The following is a 20,792-nucleotide window of genomic DNA, read 5'->3' on the forward strand; positions in this document are numbered from 1 at the left end:
AGCTGGCAGTTACAGCCAGCTGCACACTTGCACAAGACTGATAGTGTGACAACACCCTACAATGTTATTAGACAAATATGCAACCAGTATCTCATTTCAGAAATAAAACTAGAAATCTCAGGGGGGCCCCCACTGCCCCCCAAAACAAATTTAAATTCTGGATTTGAGATTTCTCCAAACTTTGGCTCTAGCAATGCTAACCTCCTTAGCTCTTGTTTCTCACCTAGGCTCAGCTCTGTCTCTGTCCAGTAGCACCATTGCTGGAAAGAAGAAAAGAAAGGTCTCTCATGAGCAAAGGATACATTGCATTCCTACGAAGAGAGCTGACGGCCAAGGAGCATATTGGCAGAGTTGCACCATCAAATTAGCATTCTTGCCACCCATCCATGGGCCATCTGGAAAGAAGGCTTGCTCACACCCCCATCAATCCTCATCACTTACCTTCTGCTCCCAGGCTAAGGTCATCTTCAAAGCTGGTTCTGTTGCTGCAGGATCCTACAGGATAACACAAATACATAGTCACCTAGAGCAAGCATCCACAGGTGGAAAAGGGACTGGGTGAGATCAAAAGGCTGAGTGGCTTTTTCTATGCAGTTTTATTATGGACATGCCACAACACAGCTCTACATGGGCAGGGCTGTGTGAAGAACAGGAAATCCAAAAAGTGTAGAATTCAGCTTCCTAAAATGCTCAGATTTTTCTTTCTTTCTAATCCCTGTGAAAATAGGCTTGTAAATTTGCAAGCAATGCCTGCTGAAATCTCAGAAACCTAATAAGTTTCTGAATAAGATTTCCAGTGAAGGGGGGAGCAGTTTGGTGCCTTAGAATCATAGAATCATAGAATCATAGAGTTGGAAGAGACCACAAGGGCCATCGAGTCCAACCCCCTTGTATATCCCCTTGCTTTCCCCCTCAAATTAGTATGTATTATTGTTTAACTAACTTATGAATCACTTTTCAAAAGCATTGCAAGGCGAATTACAAGCAAACAATAAAAATAACTAAAGTAGGTTTTGAAACAATACCAGAAACAACAGTGGCTGCCTTTCAATATTTTTTAGAAAAAACATTGATGACTTCCGGTGCTTCCTGCCTTAATGGGTGCAGCTCCCACATTAGTGGAGATCATTTGCGGAGAAAAACAAGGATGATTTTGAGGTTAATTGTCCTTGCAAGTTCCCCCCAGGGCTCGGGGGGAGTGAGCTTCACCCGCAGATCGTTTTGGCTCTCACTCCAGCATGGAATCTGGGAGGCAGGAAGATGCTGGGAGCCAAAGCACTTCACCTAACGGTAACTCCCCGACACAGCCATTAAGATGCAGAGGCTCTGACTTCCGGTTGGCGCCGGCGCTAATGGCGGCTCGCTCTCCGTTCTCCGGAGAGAGAGCTGCTCCGCGAGTTCGGGTCTGACCGCTACGGCGAAGCGGGGACCCCTAAAATCACAGGCGCGGAAGCCTGTGAGCAAGGAGACTCGGTGGGCATCGTTTGCGCCCCCTTTTACTGCGAAAGAGCCTTTTTAAAGGCTCCGGAGGAGCATCGGGGGAGCGCAGAGCTGAGAGTCGCTACCCAGCTCGTGGAGTGAAGCCGCATCGCCATTAGCGGAGAGCGCCGACTTCTTCCTGTTATTTGGACTGAAAGAGATTCCCGTGAGTAGGATTGGCAACCCTTTCGGGACTTTAAATTTAATTCCTTCAAAATTTGGCCGAAAGTGGGGTTGGTTAACAAAGGAAGTCTGCCTTCCCCAGATTGCATGACTGCTAAAGCAACGGACTTGGTAAGCTGCAATTGACATCTTTTAAGGGAATTTTTTTTAAAAAGGATTAACCCCAGCATTGACTTAAGTCCTCCCCCCTAGGGAGCAGGAACGGGGGGGGGGGTGAAGAAGAAAGGAAACCTGCAGGGAAATTTTTTAAGGGACAATCTACCGCAGACTCTGTCTCTGGGAGCGGACTGCCTGAGTCAGGGAGCTGTCAAAGACATTGCAAAGAGGAGACTTTATTTGATACAATTTATTGAGACTTTGTAAAAATTATACGGTTGCAACTAAAAAGACTGAGAGAAGTTTTTAGTAACTTTTCCCTCTGAGGGCTTTTGGATTCATTGTTTCCTTGCTATACTGAAGATTTCAGCTCCCTCTAGAGGGCTGGAAGTAACAGTTGCAACACGATTGTTAGTCACTGGTTTTTTCCATTCAAACCTGTTCCTGTGAGAACGACCTTGGGACATGAGCGGCCCTGGAGATGAAATAGCAACAAGATCCAAGTCCAAGGCAGCACATAAGAAAAGGGGCTCCTTATCAGGACTATTGCCAACAGGCCCAGGTGGACAGGAAAAGGGAATAAGTGCATTCATGGAGTCAGTGACGCAGGCATTATTGAAGATAAATGAATCTTTAGAAAGATTGAACAAACAGAGTACAGAAAATACTAAGCAACTGGCAGATCTAACGGCAAAATTGGATTTAAACACGAAGAGCGTAACGTCTAATACACAGATTATACAACAGTTGGTAGAGGAGAACGCCACAATAAGGAAAATTGCAGAAGAGGCTAAATCTACTGCGGAATCTACACAGGAAAATTTAGTTCCTGTTTGTAGGAGGCTTGACCAGCATGAGGCGACCCTTTCTTTATGGGACATGCAGCGTAAGGAGAAGAACTTAAGACTTAGGTTGGTTCCTGAGAGTGAGGGGGACAACCTAGTGGACTTTCTCACAAAAGAAATTTCAGACTTCTGGCAGGAAAACCTAGAGGGAACAGAATTTGAGATTACAACCGCCTTCAGATTGGGTAGAAGGCAAGGCAGGAAGATTCCAAGGGACTGCCTGATTACATTGAAGTCGAAAGAGGAGAGAGACAAGATACTTAGTTTGCATTACCAGAAAACGCTTCAGATTCAAAACGTCTCTGTGCAAATCTACAGGGATATCCCAAAATATATTTTGGAGGTGAGAACTCAGTTTAAGACTTTGGTGGACCTGCTGAAGAAGAACAACATACCTTTCAGGTGGGAGTTTCCACAGGGTTTGTCCTTCAGCTTCAGAGGAAAGAAAGTCAAGATAAAAACTGTACAAGATAAAGAACAGTTCCTACATAAACACGGAGAAGACCTGGTGAAAGGGGTCCTCAACTCAACTGCAGACACAGACTTGGGGAATTTGACATTTGGACTCAAATCACCAACGGACGAAGAACAGCTGCAGGGTGCAGTTGGAGGTAACTAACTAACAATGTCTCTGAGAATTTTAACTTGGAACTGTAATGGACTGAACCTTCCCAGAAAAAGGCGTGAGGTTTTTCACATTTTGAAGAAAGAACAATTGGATCTGATTTGTTTACAAGAAACCCACGTGACAAGAGCACACAGAAGATTACTTATAAATAAAAGATTGGGACAAGAATTTATTTCATCAGATAAAGTTAAGAAAAGAGGAGTGGTGATATACGCAAAAGAAAAATTGGCTCCAAGACAGATTTTTAAAGATGAACAGGGTAGAATCTTGGCAATTGAGATACAGATTCAAGGAGAAAAAATTTTGATATTTGGAATTTATGCACCAAATGAAGGGAAGGCAGAATTTTATAAGAAATTACATGAGACACTAACAAATTATCTGGATTATAAGGTGATTTTATTAGGCGATATGAACGGGGTTGTCTCTACAAATATGGACAAAGCACAAAGACAGGTGATCTCCAAGGACGGGAGACTACCTAAGACTTTTTTTGAAATGACTGACAACTTGGATCTGATCGACATTTGGAGAATAAGAAACCCCCTCGAGAGGGAGGGAACATTCTTTTCAGAATCACAGATGACCTGGACAAGAATAGATCAAATATGGATTACTAGTGGGATGGCTCCTAAGATAAAGAAAGTGGAAATCTGCCCAAAGACATGCTCCGACCACAATGCAGTAAAGATGGAAATGAAAATAACAACAGCTGGCTCTTTCAGATGGAGAATGAATGACACCCTATTTAAAGATCCAGAGGTGTACCAAAAGGCCCAAAAGACTTTGAAGGACTATTTTGAGATAAATCTAAGGACAGAAGTGGAGAAACGAGTGATCTGGGACGCAAGCAAGGCCGTGATGAGGGGTTTCCTGATACAGCAGAATTCCTTGAAAAGGAGGAAACAACAGGAGAAGAAAGATAAAATTCTGGAAAAGATAAAAGACAGTGAAAAGAAACTGAGATCCAACCCAAAGTCACATGAGATCTTGAGACAAATCAAATTGTATCAGAAGCAATATATGGAATTGATGAACCAGGAGATTGAATGGAAAATTAAACGAATGAGACAAAAGACATTTGAATCGGCAGATAAATGTGGGAAACTCCTGTCATGGCAACTGAAGAAGAGACTGAAATTGAACACAGTTACAAGTTTGGAGGTAGATGGAAAGAATATTTCGAAACCAAATGAGATCAGCAACTGCTTTCAGAGCTATTTCAGAAGATTGTATGCACAAGTGCCGGAAAATGAAAGAGACATTGAAGAATTTCTTAAGAAATATGGATTACAAAAAATTTCGCAACAAAGTATAGCGTTTCTAAATGAGAAAATAACTGAACAAGAAATTGAGGGTGCCATTCAAAACATGCAACTGGGGAAATCTCCAGGGCCAGATGGACTAACCTCCAGATATTACAAAGCCTTGAAAGACTGGATAATTCAGCCACTTAAGGAGGTTTGCAACGAGATATTAGAGGGGAAAAGGGCACCTGAGACGTGGAAAGAAGCCTTCATCACACTTATACCAAAGACTGAGGTCGATAAAAAACAGATCAAGAACTACCGCCCTATATCACTACTTAATGTGGATTACAAAATTTTTGCAGACATTTTGGCAAAAAGACTAAAGAAGGTGCTGGTGGAGGAGATTCATAGAGATCAGGCAGGCTTTCTCCCGGGTAGGCATATATCTACTAATGTAAGGAATATAATTGACATTATAGAAATGCTGACAGTGAACATTAATACGAAGGCAGTTCTAATTTTTGTGGACGCGGAGAAAGCCTTTGACAATATATCTTGGAAATTTATGAAAAAGAATCTCCATGGGATGGGGGTAGGTCAAAGGTTTGAAAATGGTATAAGTGCAATTTATTCTGAGCAAAAGGCGAAGTTAATTGTAAATAATGTGGTTATGGATGAACTACCTATAGAAAAAGGGACACGTCAGGGGTGCCCAATATCCCCATTACTTTTTATATCGGTCCTGGAGGTCCTGTTAAATATGATTAGGGGAGATCAGCTGGTAAAAGGGATTCAGGTCGGAGCCAGACAATACAAATTAAAGGCTTTTGCAGATGACTTAGTACTGACCTTGCAAGAGCCAGACACTAGTACCAAAAGAGCCTTGGAATTAAGTTGAATAAACAAAAAACTAAGGTATTGGAAAAGAACTTAACAAATGTTGAAAGGGAAAGATTCCAAGAGGAAACTGGGTTAGTGGTGGCAAAGAGTGTAAAATACCTGGGGATTAACATGACATCTAAGAATGTGAACTTATTTAAGGACAATTATGACAAGTGCTGGACTGAGATAAAGAAAGATCTAGAAATATGGTCAAACCTGAAGCTTTCCTTGTTAGGTCGAATTGCTGTGATCAAAATGAATGTATTGCCTAGAATGTTATTTTTGTTTCAGACATTACAAATTGTTGATAAACTGGACTGTTTCAAGAAGTGGCAGAAAGACATATCTAAATTTGTCTGGCAGGGCAAAAAGCCCAGAATTAAGTTTAAGATACTTACCGACTCTAAAGAAAGAGGGGGGTTTGCCCTGCCGGACTTAAGACTTTACTATGAATCGGCAGCTTTCTGCTGGTTAAAAGATTGGCTACTTCTTGAAAATGCAGACATTTTAGATTTGGAAGGATTTGACAATAACTTTGGTTGGCATGCATATATCTGGTATGACAAGGTTAAAGTGTATAAGGGTTTCAAAAATCATATTGTCAGGAAAGCACTATATAATGTATGGATACGGTATAAAGATTTACTGGAAAATAGAACTCCCAGGTGGCTTTCACCTATGGAGGCTAAGGAAGCAAAGAAACTTAATATGACAACCAATTGGCCGAAATATTCTGAGATCTTAGAACAAGAAGGTGGTGAATTTAAATTACAAAGTTATGAGAAAATAAAGTCCAAGGTACGAGATTGGCTCCATTATTTTCAAATAATGGAGGCTTTCAAACAAGACAGGAAAATTGGTTTCCAGGTGGAGAAATCGAAATTGGAAATAGAATTGTTAGAACCCAATACTAAGAATTTATCAAGAATGTACAACTTGCTGTTGAAGTGGAATACAATAGATGAGACAGTGAAGTCTGCTATGGTTAAATGGGCACAGGACATAGGTCATGACATTATGTTTGCTGACTGGGAGCAGTTATGGACCACAGGTATTAAATTTACGGCATGCAATGCCTTACGAGAAAACATTATGAAAATGATTTATAGGTGGTACATGACCCCAGTCAAGCTTGCGAAGATTTATCATTTGCCCAATAACAAATGCTGGAAATGTAAAGAGACTGAGGGTACCTTTTTCCACCTTTGGTGGACCTGCCCAAAGATTAAGGCCTTCTGGGAAATGATTTATAATGAAATTAAGAAAGTGCTTAAGTGCACCTTTAACAAGAAACCAGAGGCATTTCTCTTGGGTATGGTCGGCCAGTTGGTGCCGAAGAAGGATAAGAATTTCTTTTTGTACGCTACTACGGCAGCAAGGATTCTTCTAGCAAAGTATTGGAAGACACAAGAGCTACCCACGCTGGAGGAATGGCAGGCGAAAGTGATTGACTTTATGGGACTGGCAGAAATGACCTGCAGAATCCGCGACCAAGAGAAAGAGACTGTGGAAGAAGATTGGAAGAAATTTAAGATGTATCTTAAGAATTATTATAAAACTGAGGAGTGTTAAAATGCTGAGGGAAAAGAAGACGTAGAATTGCAGCGATAATTGGGTTTAAAATTTAGGGTGGAATAGAGAAAGAGGATAAATTTATATTTAATTGGGCAAGATAGGTTGCTGAATAATGGTACTAAATTAAGGATGCAAAAAGGGAAAGGTATGGGGAAGTCCGGGAAAAGAGGGTTATGAAAATAAGGTTATGAAAATATGAGTTTTTTGTTTGTCTGTTTTTTTTGTTGTTTTTTGTTTCTGTTAAAAAACTGGAAATTAATAAAAATCTTTATAAAAAAAAATAAGATGCAGAGGCTCTTCTATTTATTAGGGTGAAATTGACTCTAATTTACAGATGTGTGCAGGATGGATGGGACAAGATTATAAACTGCCAAGTGAATCAGCTACAGAGTCGCAATGTTTAGAACTGGAAAGATCTCCTTTGTAGAAAAATATGGTATGTGAGGGGGGAGGGGAGCCCATGTTTGCTACATAAATGATTCGGCAAACCTCCCCCTAAATGCCAAAAAAACTGATAAAAAGCAAGAGGAGAAAAAGAGAGTGGGGTACTCGCAGGGAAACCCAGTTTTGGGGATCCGGAGCGACGTGGGGTGAGCGGCGCGGTGCTTCGAATTGACTGCTTCTTCCACGGAGCGAAGCCGCATAGCTGTTGCCAGAGAGCGCTGACTTTTTCCTGTGGACAATCTTAAAGCAACTACCCGTGAGTAGAGCGGAGAATTGGATTTTTAAACATCTTAATTTGGTGTCGAAATGGGGACCTCTAAAACAGGAAGTCCACCTTCCCCTTTTGTAAATAGATTGAAGCAATGAGGATGCAAGCTGAAGCCTTGGAAAGCCTATTGTAAAGAACTAAATTTCCATCGGTAAAAAATCCTAAACCCCCCTTGGTGGCAAGAGAAGAGGGGGGAAAGTTTTGGACTGAGTATACCTGCAGGAGAGAGCGAACAGAGTTAAAATACCACCGCTCCGATCCTGGAAACGGGCTGCCAACAGGACTGACGGACTGCCAACAGAGACTTCCGGTCGGCGCCAGCGTTTAATGGCGGTCCGAGCCTCGAGCTCCGAGGCAGGACTGCTTCGCTAGTTCGGGTCTTACCCGCTACGGCAAGCGGGGGACCCCTAAAATCACAGGCGTGGAGCCTGTGAACAAAGGAGATTCGGTGGGCACCTTTTGCGCCCCCCGGCACTGTGAAGGAGCCTTTTTAAAGGCTTCTGAGCGGCATCGGGGTAAGCGCGGTGCTGAGAGTCGTTACCCAGCTAGCGGAGTGAAGCCGCGTCGCCATGAACGGAGAGCGCCGATTCCTTCCTGCAATTGGAATTTGACCACAGCACCCGTGAGTAAGACTGAAAAAGTAACGGGACATTAAATAAGAAATTTGGCTGAAAACGGGAAAGGCATAAATTAAGGAAGTCTGCCTTCCCGGAGCTGCATGAGAGACAAAGCAACGAAAACCAAGCTGCATTTGAAGGGAACTTTTCTATTTTTTCTAAGCTGTCAAACTGACATCGGACTTAAACTTCCCCCCCGATAGGCAGGAGAAGGGGGGAAGGGATTGGGACATTGTTACCTGCTGGAAAACTACTGGAAAATTAAGACCTTCCATTGCCAAACCCCCCCAGGTCGGGCTGCCCAAATAAGACACCGGGGATGTGAACTGTCAAACTTTGCAAAGTGGGGGTTTGTTTGTAACAAAGTTACTGGACCTTAGCTTTACCCTGTTGCATTTTGGCTACATAGAAGATAGAGACGTTACGGTTTGGATATTGGAAACTACTGGCCACTGTTATACTTCCTTGCTTCTTTGTTTTTCTTTCTCCTTGCCATTTGGATACAATTGAATGCTCCCTCTAGAGGGTTTTGAGTGAAATTGTTGCACTTGGAAAAGTAACAGTGGGATTTTCCACTTGGAAATCAACTCTGTGAAACGACCTTGAGGATATGAGTGCCCCTACAGAAGAGATAATAACAAGGCAGAAAGCAAAACAATCCCACAAGAAAAGGGGCTCTATATCAGGAACTGTACCAGCTGCACAGGAAAAAACACCAGCTTCTATGGATCCTATGACTCAGGCACTACTTAAAATAAATCAATCCCTGGAAGCATTGACAAAGCTATCGACAGAGAATTCTAAAAAATTAACAGAGTTGATAACAAGACTGGATGTGAATACAGCTAGTGTAAAATCTAACACAGATTCTATAAATAGATTAATCCAGGAGAATTCAGAAACACGAAAGATTGCAGAAAGTGCAAAAACAACGGCTGAAGAGACAAGGGAAAAGTTTGGGCCTATTATTAAAAAAGTGAATGAGCATGATGCAGCCCTCTCCTTATTGGAACTTCAACGGAAAGAGAAGAATCTAAAATTTAGATTGGTTCCTGAAGGGGAAGGGGACAACCTTGTGCAATTCCTTACAGAGAATATCGTAGCTTTTTGGCAAGAGGAATGGGATGAAGATGATGAATTTGAGATAACAACAGCCTTTCGACTGGGCAGAAGGCAGGATAAAAAACCAAGGGACTGTCTAATTACATTGAGATCAAAAGAAGAAAGAGATAAAATATTGAACTTGCACTATCAAAAGGCACTGGTGATCCAAAACTGTCAAATACAGATTTTTAAGGACATTCCCAAATATATTTTAGAGGTGAGAACATATTATAAAAGCCTAGCAGATCTGCTGAAGAAAAACACCATACCATTCAGATGGGAGTTCCCACAAGGATTGTCCTTTAACTTTAAAGGAAGAAAGATCAAAATAAAAACAATTCAGGACAAAGAACAATTTCTGGAGAGATACCTGGAGGATTTGCAGAAAGGAACTGTAGAGGAGAAAGAACCACCTGATATAGCAAATCTATCATTTGGACTTTTACCACCACCATCGGAGGAAGAACAGAAGCTTGGAGCAGTTGGAGGAACAGCTACTTAAATACAAAATGTCTCTGCAACTCCTTAGTTGGAATTGTAACGGCTTGAACCTTCCTCGGAAAAGACGACAAGTTTTTCACATTTTGAAGAGAGAACAACTAGATATAATATGTTTGCAAGAAACCCATATTGCCAGGATACATAGGAAATTACTGATAAATAAGAGACTTGGTCAAGAATTTATCTCATCAGACAAAGTAAAGAAAAGAGGTGTGGTGATCTATGCAAAGGAAAAATTGGCTCCAAAATTGATATTTAAAGACGAACAAGGAAGATACCTGGCAATTGAAATACAAATTCAAGGAGAAAAGATTTTGATTGTTGGAGTATATGCCCCAAATGAGGGGAAGGCCGAATTCTTTAGGAAGTTGCATGAGACATTAGTTGACTTTTTAGACTATAAAATCCTAATGATGGGAGATATGAATGGAGTTGTCTCAACAAACATGGATAAAGCACAGAGACAAGTGATTTCAAAAGAAGGGAGACTACCAAAGATCTTTTTCGAAATGACTGAAACAATGGACTTGATTGATATTTGGAGAACAAGGAATCCTCTAGAGAGAGAGGGAACTTTCTTCTCTGAAGCAAAAATGACATGGACAAGAATAGACCAAATTTGGATTTCTAGCAGTCTGGCGTCAAGAACAAAAAAAGTAGAAATATGTCCAAAAACGTGCTCCGACCATAATGCGGTGAAGATGGAGATGAAACTAACAACAACTGGATCCTTTAGATGGAGAATGAATGACACCCTATTTAAGGATGAAGAGATCCACAAGAAGGCCCTTAAAACATTAAAAGATTACTTTGAGATCAACAGGAAAACAGATGTGGAAAAAAGAATAATTTGGGACGCAAGCAAAGCCGTGATGCGAGGTTTCCTAATTCAACAAAATTCTATAAAGAGGAAACAACAAAATGAGAAGAAGGAAAAATTTTTAGGAAAAATAAAAGAAGGAGAGAAGAAGCTGAGGTCCAAACCAAAGTCCCATGAGATTTTGAGAGAAATAAAGTTTTATCAGATGCAGTACATGGAGCTCATGAACCAACAAATAGAATGGAAGATAAAGCAAATGAGACAAAGAACTTTTGAATCAGCGGATAAATGTGGGAAACTTCTGTCATGGCAACTGAAAAAAAGGCAGAAAATGAACACTGTAACAAGTCTAGAAATGGATGGAAAAATTATCCACAAACCCAATGAGATAAACAATTGTTTTCAAAGTTTTTTTAAGAAATTGTATGCACAAGGGCCAATCAATGAACAAGAAATAGAAGAATTCATCAGAAAATACGGTCTACCAAAAATTCCAGAACAAAGTAAAAGGATCTTAAATGAGGAAATAACAGAACAAGAAATAGAGGGTGCCATCCAAAATATGAAATTGGGAAAATCACCAGGACCAGATGGCCTGACGGCCAAATACTACAAAATGCTGAAAGAATGGCTGATACAACCATTGAAGGAAGTTTGCAATGAAATTTTGAAGGGGAAAAAGGCACCTGAATCGTGGAAAGAGGCTTTCATCTCACTTATACCGAAAACAGAGACTGAGAAGAACCAGGTCAAAAACTACCGCCCTATATCTTTACTCAATGTGGATTACAAAATTTTTGCAGACATTTTGGCAAAAAGACTGAAAAGAGTGTTGATAGAAGAGATTCATAAGGACCAAACAGGCTTTCTCCCAGGTAGACATATGTCAGACAATGTGAGGAACATTATAGACATTTTGGAGTTGCTAGATGTTGACATTAACAGGAAAGCAGTTCTGATTTTTGTGGACGCGGAGAAAGCCTTTGACAATATCTGTTGGACTTTTATGAAAAAGAATCTCCAAGGGATGGGGGTAGGCCAAGGTTTTGAAAACGGTATAGGTGCAATATATTCCCAACAAAAGGCCAAGTTAATTGTAAACAATGTGGTAACAGAAGAAATACCCATAGAAAAAGGTACACGGCAGGGATGCCCAATATCCCCTTTGCTTTTTATATCAGTCCTGGAGGTTTTGTTAAACATGATTAGAAAGGACCAGTTGGTTAAAGGAGTTCAGGTCGGAGTTAGACATTACAAATTAAGAGCATTTGCAGATGACCTAGTATTGACCTTGCAACAGCCAGACACTAGTACTAAAAGAGTATTAGAACTAATTGAAATATTTGGTCGAGTAGCAGGTTTTAAATTGAATAAACAAAAAACGAAAGTGTTGGAAAAAAATTTAACAATGGAAGAAAGAGAGAGTTTTCAGAATGAAACAGGCTTGGAAATAACAAAAAGGGTAAAATACCTGGGGGTAAACTTAACATCCAAGAATGTGAACTTATTTAAGGATAATTATGAAAAATGTTGGTCAGAAGTTAAAAAGGATCTGGAAATATGGTCAAGGTTGAAACTTTCCTTGTTAGGCCGAATTGCTACTATTAAGATGAATGTATTGCCTAGAATGCTGTTTTTATTCCAGACGTTGCAGATTGTGGACAAGATGGACTGTTTCAAGAAGTGGCAGAAAGACATATCAAAATTTGTCTGGCAGGGCAAAAAGCCCAGAATTAAATTTAAGATTTTAACTGATGCAAAGGATAGAGGGGGGTTTGCCCTGCCGGACTTAAGACTTTATTATGAATCAGCAGCTTTCTGCTGGTTGAAACACTGGCTACTTCTTGAGAACACTGACATTTTGGATCTGGAAGGGTACGACAATAGTTTTGGTTGGCATGCATACTTATGGTACGACAAGGTAAAGGTGTATAAAAGCTTTAAAAACCATATTGTAAGGAAAGCATTGTATAACGTTTGGATTAGATACAAAGATTTGTTGGAAAGTAAAACCCCTAGGTGGGTGTCACCAATGGAAGCTAGGGAAGTAAAAAAGCTTAATATGGATTCTAAATGGCCAAAATATCATGAGATTTTAGAATACGATGGCGAAAGGGTGAAACTTCAGAGTTATGAGAAACTAAAGCCTAAGGTTCGAGATTGGTTGCATTACCATCAGATAAATGAGACGTTTAAACAGGACAGGAAAATAGGATTTCAGAAAGAGAAGTCAAAACTAGAAACAGAATTGTTGGAACCCAATACTAAGAACTTATCAAAAATGTATAACTTGCTGTTAAAATGGAATACACAGGATGAAATGGTGAAATCAGCTATGATTAAATGGGCACAAGATATCGGTCATGATATTATGTTTGCTGACTGGGAACAGTTATGGACCACCGGTATTAAATTTACTGCATGTAATGCCTTAAAAGAAAATATTATGAAAATGATCTACCGGTGGTACATGACCCCAGTCAAGCTTGCAAAAATATATCATTTGCCTAATAATAAGTGTTGGAAATGTAATGAGACTGAAGGCACTTTCTACCACCTTTGGTGGACCTGCCCAAAGGTTAAAGCTTTCTGGGAAATGATCTATAATGAAATTAAGAAGGTCCTTAAGTGGACTTTTCCTAAGAAACCAGAGGCTTTCCTCTTGGGCATGGTGGGCCAAGTGGTGTCAAGGAAGGATAGGATTTTCTTTATGTATGCCACTACAGCAGCAAGAATTCTACTGGCAAAGTATTGGAAGACGCAAGAACTACCTACTCTGGAAGAATGGCAAACAAAGGTGATTGACTTTATGGGACTGGCCGAGATGACGGGCAGAATCCGGGACCAGGGGAAAGAGACAGTGGAAGAGGACTGGAAGAAATTCAAAATATATCTTAAAAATAATTGCAAAATTGAGGAATGTTAAGATGTCAGGGGGTAAGAAGTAAAGAATTGCAGCAGTAAACAAAAAAACTTAAGAAATTTTTATGAAAGGGAATTAAGACAATGGACCTAAGGGTTGCTAAAGAATTATTAAACAAGGATGCAGGGATGGGGAGGTATGGGGAAGTCAAAGAAAGAAGGGTATGAACTGATGAGCTTGAAGTTATACTGTTCTATACTGTTTTTATTATTTGTGTGGAAAATTAATAAAAATTATTATAAAAAAAAAAATGACGTGTTCTGGAATGCTTATTGATCATGATTAGAACGTTCACTGACAGTTAGTTAAATAAGGAATACATTGTTTCCATTGTCTCCGTCTGCGTTTAAAAAGGAGTAAAAGTAACAGAAAATTGAAACTAACTTTATTGTTTGAATTGAGTTTAAAAGGACTAATACAAATAAAAACTGTTTCCCTCTAGAGGAAGCCCTTGAAAGTGTTACAAGAGTTGAGCTGGGGGAATTTCTAGCTGCAAGATAAAAAGCTGTGAGATTCTGGGGACCTTGAATCAGTTGAGAATGTCGACAGAAGAGGTCTTAGTGGTTTTATTATGTAAGATAAGTGACTCACTGGAACAGCTTCACAAAAAGGTGGATGTGGTAACTACCAAAATCAATAATTTGGGACAACAAGTGAGCACCAATACAGACACTATTCAGAAATTGATACAGGAATCTACTGTAAAAAATACTAAACTCCCTTTGGTGGCAGGAGAAGAGGGGGAAAAGTTTTGGACTGAGTATACCTGCAGGAGAGAGCAAACAGAGTTAATATACCACTGCTCCGATCCTGGAAACGGCTGCCAACAGGACTGACCATGATTAGAACGTTCACTGACAGTTAGTTAAATAAGAGGAATACATTGTTTCCACTTTTTTCATCTGCGTTTAAAAAGGAGTAAAAGTAACAGAAAATTGAAACCAACTTTATTGTTTGAATTGAGTTTAAAAGGACTAATACAAATAGAAACTGTTTCCCTCTAGAGGAACTGTTTCCCTCTAGAGGAAGCCTTTGAAACTGTCACAAGAGTTGAGCTGGGGGAATTTCCAGCTGCAAGATAAAAACCTGTGAGATTCTGGGGACCTTGAATCGGTTAAGAATGTTGACAGAAGAGGCCTTAGTGATTGTATTATGTAAGATAAGTGACTCATTGGAACAGCTTCACAAAAAGGTGGATGTGGTAATTACCAAAATCGACAATTTGGGACAAAAAGTGAACACCAATACAGAAACTATTCAGAAAATGACACAGGAATCAACTTTGACATGGCAAACTGCGGAGAAGGCTAGGGAGAAAGTTATTGCCGTTGAACCTAAAGTAACACAATTGGAGAGAGAGAGAGTCCCAGCCGAGAGTCCCAGATGCAATTTGATGACCATAAGTTGATGCCTGCTATGATTGAATTTAAAGAAAATCAGATTTTGAGGATCAGAGCCCTACTTGAACTGGAGAAGGAAAGTTTGATAGATTTCCTTACACAGGAATTTGATGATTTTTGGGACCGGGACTTGGGTCAAGAAGAGATTAAAACTGTGAGGGCCTTTGGACTTGGAAGAGGGGGAAAAAAAGAGAAGAACAAAATAAGAGACTGTTGGAACTACCAGAAGACCTTAGAAGAACAACAGTCAAGACTGGAAATTTTGAAAGACGTCCTGAAATACCTTTTGGATCTTAGATTTAACTACGGAGATTTGGTTGCCCTGTCGAGAAGGAATAAAATCATCTTTAAGTGGGAGTTTCCCCGGGATCTACTCTTTAGCCTCAAAGGAAGGAAAATGAAAATAAGATCAGTGGAAGACAAAGTAAAGCTCATGTATAAATATGAAGAAGACTCGCAGAAGGGACTTGGAAAAGAGTTTAGAGCATCGGACAGAAGATCACCAGGCTGATGGACTATAGGGAATTGGCAGATATGACTGGCAGAATCCGGGACCAGGGAAAAGAGTCAGTGGAAGAAGATTGGAAAAAGTTTAAAGACTATTTATAAAAATATTGTAAAATTAATGAGTGTTAGAAAAATGTTGGAAAGGAGTTATATGGCTTTAGTAGAAATGTTACAAGGAATTAAGTACAAATAGATTATTAGAGTATTAAAGGGAAAATAAGGTTAAAATATGTTAAGACAATTATATATTAAAGGGAAAAATAAGGTTAGAATATGTTAAGATAAATTACAGGACAGAAAACAGAGGAATATGGAAAGGAATTGCTGAAACAGTTAATTAAAGTGGAATACAAAAAGGGAGGTGCGAGGAGGTCGTTGAAAGAAGTAAATGAAAGTTAAGATACTGAACTTATTAGATGTGTTTTAAATTGTGTTTGTTTGGTTTTGTTAATTTAATGTTTTGGGGTTGGTGTTGTGTGGTGTTTTTGTTTTTGTATTGTATTGTATTGTATTGTTTTGTTTAATTCCTTTTCTTTCTTTTGTAGTCTTTAAAATGTTAATAAATATTATTATTTTTTAAAAAAAGAAAGAGCAAGAAAAGTGTAAGTAGAGATGCTTCGTACGACATGATCAGAACAGGAAAAAATGAAGAAACAAATGGAAAAATAAACTTCTCACACAGGGAATTTACAGGATACAGAACTCCTTCTGCAGAAATAAAATTTATTAAATGTGTTAATACGAATGGAAACTACCGAAATCGTTTAATGATCTGGAAGAAAATCTGGACCTAATAGATATATGGAGATACAAAAACCCTACAACGAAACAATTTACCCATTTCTCTGAACCACATCAGAGCTGGAGCAGGCTGGATCAGATATGGATCTCAAGAGAACTAATAATAAGAACGGAGAAGTGTGAAATTCTACCCAGAACCTTATCGGATCATAGCCCAATAACATTACAATTAAAGTGGAAGATTCAAGGGCTGTACAGATGGAGAATGAATGACTACCTACTTGAAAAAGAAGAAGTGATCGAAAAAGCTAAAATTACCATTAAAGACTACTTTGACTTAAACATCAACAAAGGGACAGGTATAGACACAGTATGGGATGCTAGCAAGGCTGTGTTAAGAGGCCTCCTGATACAACAAAATACCCAAAGAAAAAAGGCTAAAGAGAAAAAAAAAGAAGAATTAATCCATCAATTGAAAGAATGCGAAAAAAATATGATAAAAAACCCAAATGATGATGGCTATAAGCAACAATATAAAACGCTCCAAACAGAATACTCGATATTAATAAGCCAAGAGGTGGAATGGGGAATAAAGTTAATGAAACAAAGGTCCTTCGAATCAGCAAATAAAATTGGAAAGTTTCTGGCGTGGCAACTGAGAAAAAGAAGAAAATTTAGTACCATCAATAAAATAAAAGTTGAAGAACAAGTCTTGGAAGACCCCAATGAAATAAAAAAGAACTTCCTTAAATTCTATGAGAACTTATACAAAAGAGAAGAAGAAGATTTAACGGGCATCGCAAAATATCTAGAAGAAAATAGTCCCAAAAATATATCAGAAGAGGAAAGAACCGCCTTAAATAAACCCATAAAAATAGAGGAGATCCGAGAGGCAATCAAGAGGATGAAACTGGGGAAAGCCCCAGGCCCAGATGGGTTATCTGCCAAGTATTACAAGGTCCTAGAGGAACACTTAACACCAGTACTATGTGACGTAATCAACGAGATACTAAGAGGAGGAAAAATGCCAGCATCCTGGAAAGAAGCCTATATCACGTTGATTCCGAAACCAGATTCAGACAAACTTAACATCAAGAATTATAGACCGATTTCATTACTAAATAACGACTACAAGATCTTCGCAGATATAATGGCACACAGACTTAAAAAGTGTTTAACTAATCTCATCCATATTGACCAGGCCGGTTTCCTTCCCAACAGACAAATAAAAGATAACATTAGACATACAATAGACATCATTGAATATTTAGAATGTCATAATGAAATTCCCGCTGCTTTAATGTTTGTCGATGCCGAGAAGGCTTTCGACAATGTCTCCTGGGGTTTTCTGATAAAGTGCCTGGAAAGATCAGGGATAGATGGCATATTCCTGCAAGGAGTTAGAGCAATCTACACACAACAAAGAGCTAGATTAATTATTAACAATACCCTGACAGAACAGTTTGAAATAGCAAAAGGCACTCGACAGGGGTGCCCTCTGTCACCGCTGTTGTTTATCATGGTTTTAGAGATAATCACAAACAAGATAAGAAAAACCCCAGAGATCCGTGGCATAAAAATAGGAGCGAAAGAATATAAACTGAAAACATATGCAGACGACCTTATGCTGTCATTGGAAGAACCAAAAGAGAGCGTCGGCAAAGTGTTAAAGCTACTAGAGGAATTTGGAAAATTATCCGGATTTAAATTGAACAGAGCAAAGACTAAAATAATGACCAAAAATATGGAAGAAGAAACCAAAAACGATCTTGAAAGTCAAACTGGAATTAAAATAACTAAAAAAGTACAATACCTTGGAATCTGGTTAACTATGAAAAATATAAATCTGATTGAAAATAATTATAAGAAAACATGGAAAGAAATAATGAAGGACTTGGATACATGGAATAGAATACATCTCTCGTGGTTGGGGAGAATGGCGGCGATTAAAATGACCTTACTACCTAAATTACTCTTCCTATTTCAGAATATACCGATAATTAGAGGAACCTCAATATTCAAAGAATGGCAGAGATTACTTTCTAAATTCATTTGGCAGGGAAAGAGACCAAGAATCAGATTTAAATTGCTCACAGACCAAAGAGATAGGGGTGGCCTTGCGGTTCCAAACTTGAGGTTATATTACGAAGCTGCATGTCTTTGTTGGGTAAAAGACTGGATTGTCATCAAAAACAAAAATTTGTTAGATCTAGAGGGGTTTAATCTAAGATTCGGTTGGCATGCCTATTTATGGCGAGACAAGGGAAGGGTTCATAAAGGTTTTTCTAACCACATTTTCAGAGGGCCACTGCTGGAAGTGTGGGAAAGGAATAAAAAACTGTTGGAGCAGAAAACGCCCTGGTGGTTATCACCAATAGACATTTTAACAATTAAAAAATTAAATATAGAGGGGGAAAGATGGACATATGAAGATTTACTAACCAAAACAGAATCCGGGTGGAGGATTAGACCTTATGAAGAAATAAAAAGCAAGCTGACTGGCTGGATTCAATACCATCAAATTAATTCAATGTGGAGGGAAGATAATAAGATCGGAATAAATGACAAGAAATCTAGATTTCAGATTGAAATAATAGAAAGTAAAACAAAATTATTATCAAAAATGTACAACCAGTTACTTGAGTGGGACACCAAGGACGAGGAAGTAAAGGATGTAATGGTGAAGTGGGCGGTAGACCTAGGGTACAACATAGAGTTTGACAAATGGAAGGCATTGTGGTGTAAAGATATGAATTTTTCAGCATGCACGACACTAAAGGAAAACATGTATAAGATGATGTACAGATGGTACATAACGCCGGTAAAACTACATAAAATGTATAGAACGGGCGATAAACTGTGTTGGAAATGTAAGAGCAAGGAGGGCGAATTCATTCATATGTGGTGGACGTGCGAGATTCTCAAAAAATTTTGGGAATCCATCTATAATGAATTAAAAAAAATTCTTAAATACACGTTTGTTAAAAAACCCGAAGCCTTCCTGCTGGGGATAATTGGTAAGGATATCAAAGAAGAAGATAGAACCTTTTTTCAATATGCAACGGTGGCCGCCAGAACCCTCATAGCACAGTACTGGAAAACACCAAAAATCCCAACACTAAAGGAGTGGCAACTTAAATTATCTGATTATTTGGAGTTGGCTAAATTGACACAGAAAATAAGAAATCAAAGAAGTGCAAAATTTAACAATGAATGGGATAAATTTAGGATATATATGGAAATAGAGACAAGGGGAAAATTAAAATGTTGATCAGAAACACATATGTACTTATAGAAATCACAGTAGGCATGAGATAACGCTTACTACGTAAAAAGTTTTATTAAGGAATAGACACAGCAGATAGATAAACAAGATAATAATTTCCGAAATCGAGATAAAGGGAAGTCGATCAATGTCATCAAAGTTGTATGTATTTCATGTTTTGTTTGTTTGTTTTTTTCTCTTTTTCTGTTTTTTCTTTTTCATTTTGTCTTTTGTATGTTTGTGAAATATATTTATGTCAAAATTTAATAAAAAAATTAAAAAAAAACAAAACGAATGGAAGTCCAGAACTCTGTAGTTGTTGATAACAGACTACGATCAGGACTCAATGTAATTGGATTAATCAAGATTTCGGAAGCAGGAAGAAATAATAACTTTGCACTCCGAAACCCAGCACACAGGAAGTCACACAAATTGTATAATTGGCTTTATAATTTATATATATTTGGATATGAATTGTAATTTGACATTGGTAAAATGTAGCTGTTATTGGACTTCAGTAATTGAAAATTAATAAAAAATAGAAAAAAAATAGAAAAAACATTCATTGGTTGATTGATTGATTATATTTCTATGTTGCTTTTCATTCAAATGAATCCCAAAACAGCTTACAAACAATAAAAAAAATAGAACATCACAAATACCGCATAAATTATATAGAATAATTAACAAATCATCAATAAAAACAAGTACGACCTATAAAACACTCTTAACAAAGCATCAACTAAAAAATGAGCTAAACATCACAATTAAAGCAAAAGTAATATTATATTATATGCCCTTCTAAAGGTTCATGAATGAGGCCTGTGTACATAACCATACATTAAAGTACATTTGAAGCACACACACCCAAGAATCCTGGGAACTGTATTTTACCTATCAGAGAGCTACAATTCCCAGCACCCTTTAATAAACTACATTTCCTGGGACTCTTTGTTTGGGTGTGCACACACTCAAAATGTGCTTTAAATGTATGGTGTGTGTGTGCAGTCCAAACTTCAGCCTACCTTACTTCATGTTTGAGAAGGCAGACCGAGCAAATTGCAGAAATCGACCGAGCAAATTGCAGACCGAGCAAATTGCAGAAATCACTTACCAGCATAGGCACCTGGAGCAGAGATGCTCTCTGAGAAGGGGTCCAGTGAAGAGCTGAAAGCCAGAACCAAGAGCTGCATCATTACAGCTATAGGAGTTCCTAAATCATTTTGCCATTTTTCTCCTAGGACCTAGCCGGAACATCACAGAC

The 20,792-nt window shown here is 38.7% G+C and overlaps 2 protein-coding genes across 2 annotated transcripts in view; both read right to left on the bottom strand.

Moving 5' to 3' along the window:
* LOC307211310 (protein TESPA1-like) overlaps positions 1–20,792 on the bottom strand; it is a 173,694-nt gene that overhangs the window by 4,345 nt on the left and 148,557 nt on the right. The window lies entirely within an intron of this gene.
* LOC307211315 (protein TESPA1-like) overlaps positions 1–20,792 on the bottom strand; it is a 40,549-nt gene that overhangs the window by 4,272 nt on the left and 15,485 nt on the right. Inside the window, exons 3-5 of the mRNA XM_079967852.1 lie at positions 20,643–20,715; positions 442–495; positions 224–260 (exon numbers count right to left, since the gene is read on the bottom strand). Of these exons, the coding sequence (XP_079823978.1) occupies positions 224–260; positions 442–495; positions 20,643–20,715 (164 nt within the window). The remainder of the gene's footprint in view (positions 1–223; positions 261–441; positions 496–20,642; positions 20,716–20,792) is intronic.

Source organism: Podarcis cretensis, assembly GCF_951804945.1.
Source record: "Podarcis cretensis genome assembly, chromosome: 2".
Lineage (NCBI taxonomy): Eukaryota > Metazoa > Chordata > Lepidosauria > Squamata > Lacertidae > Podarcis > Podarcis cretensis.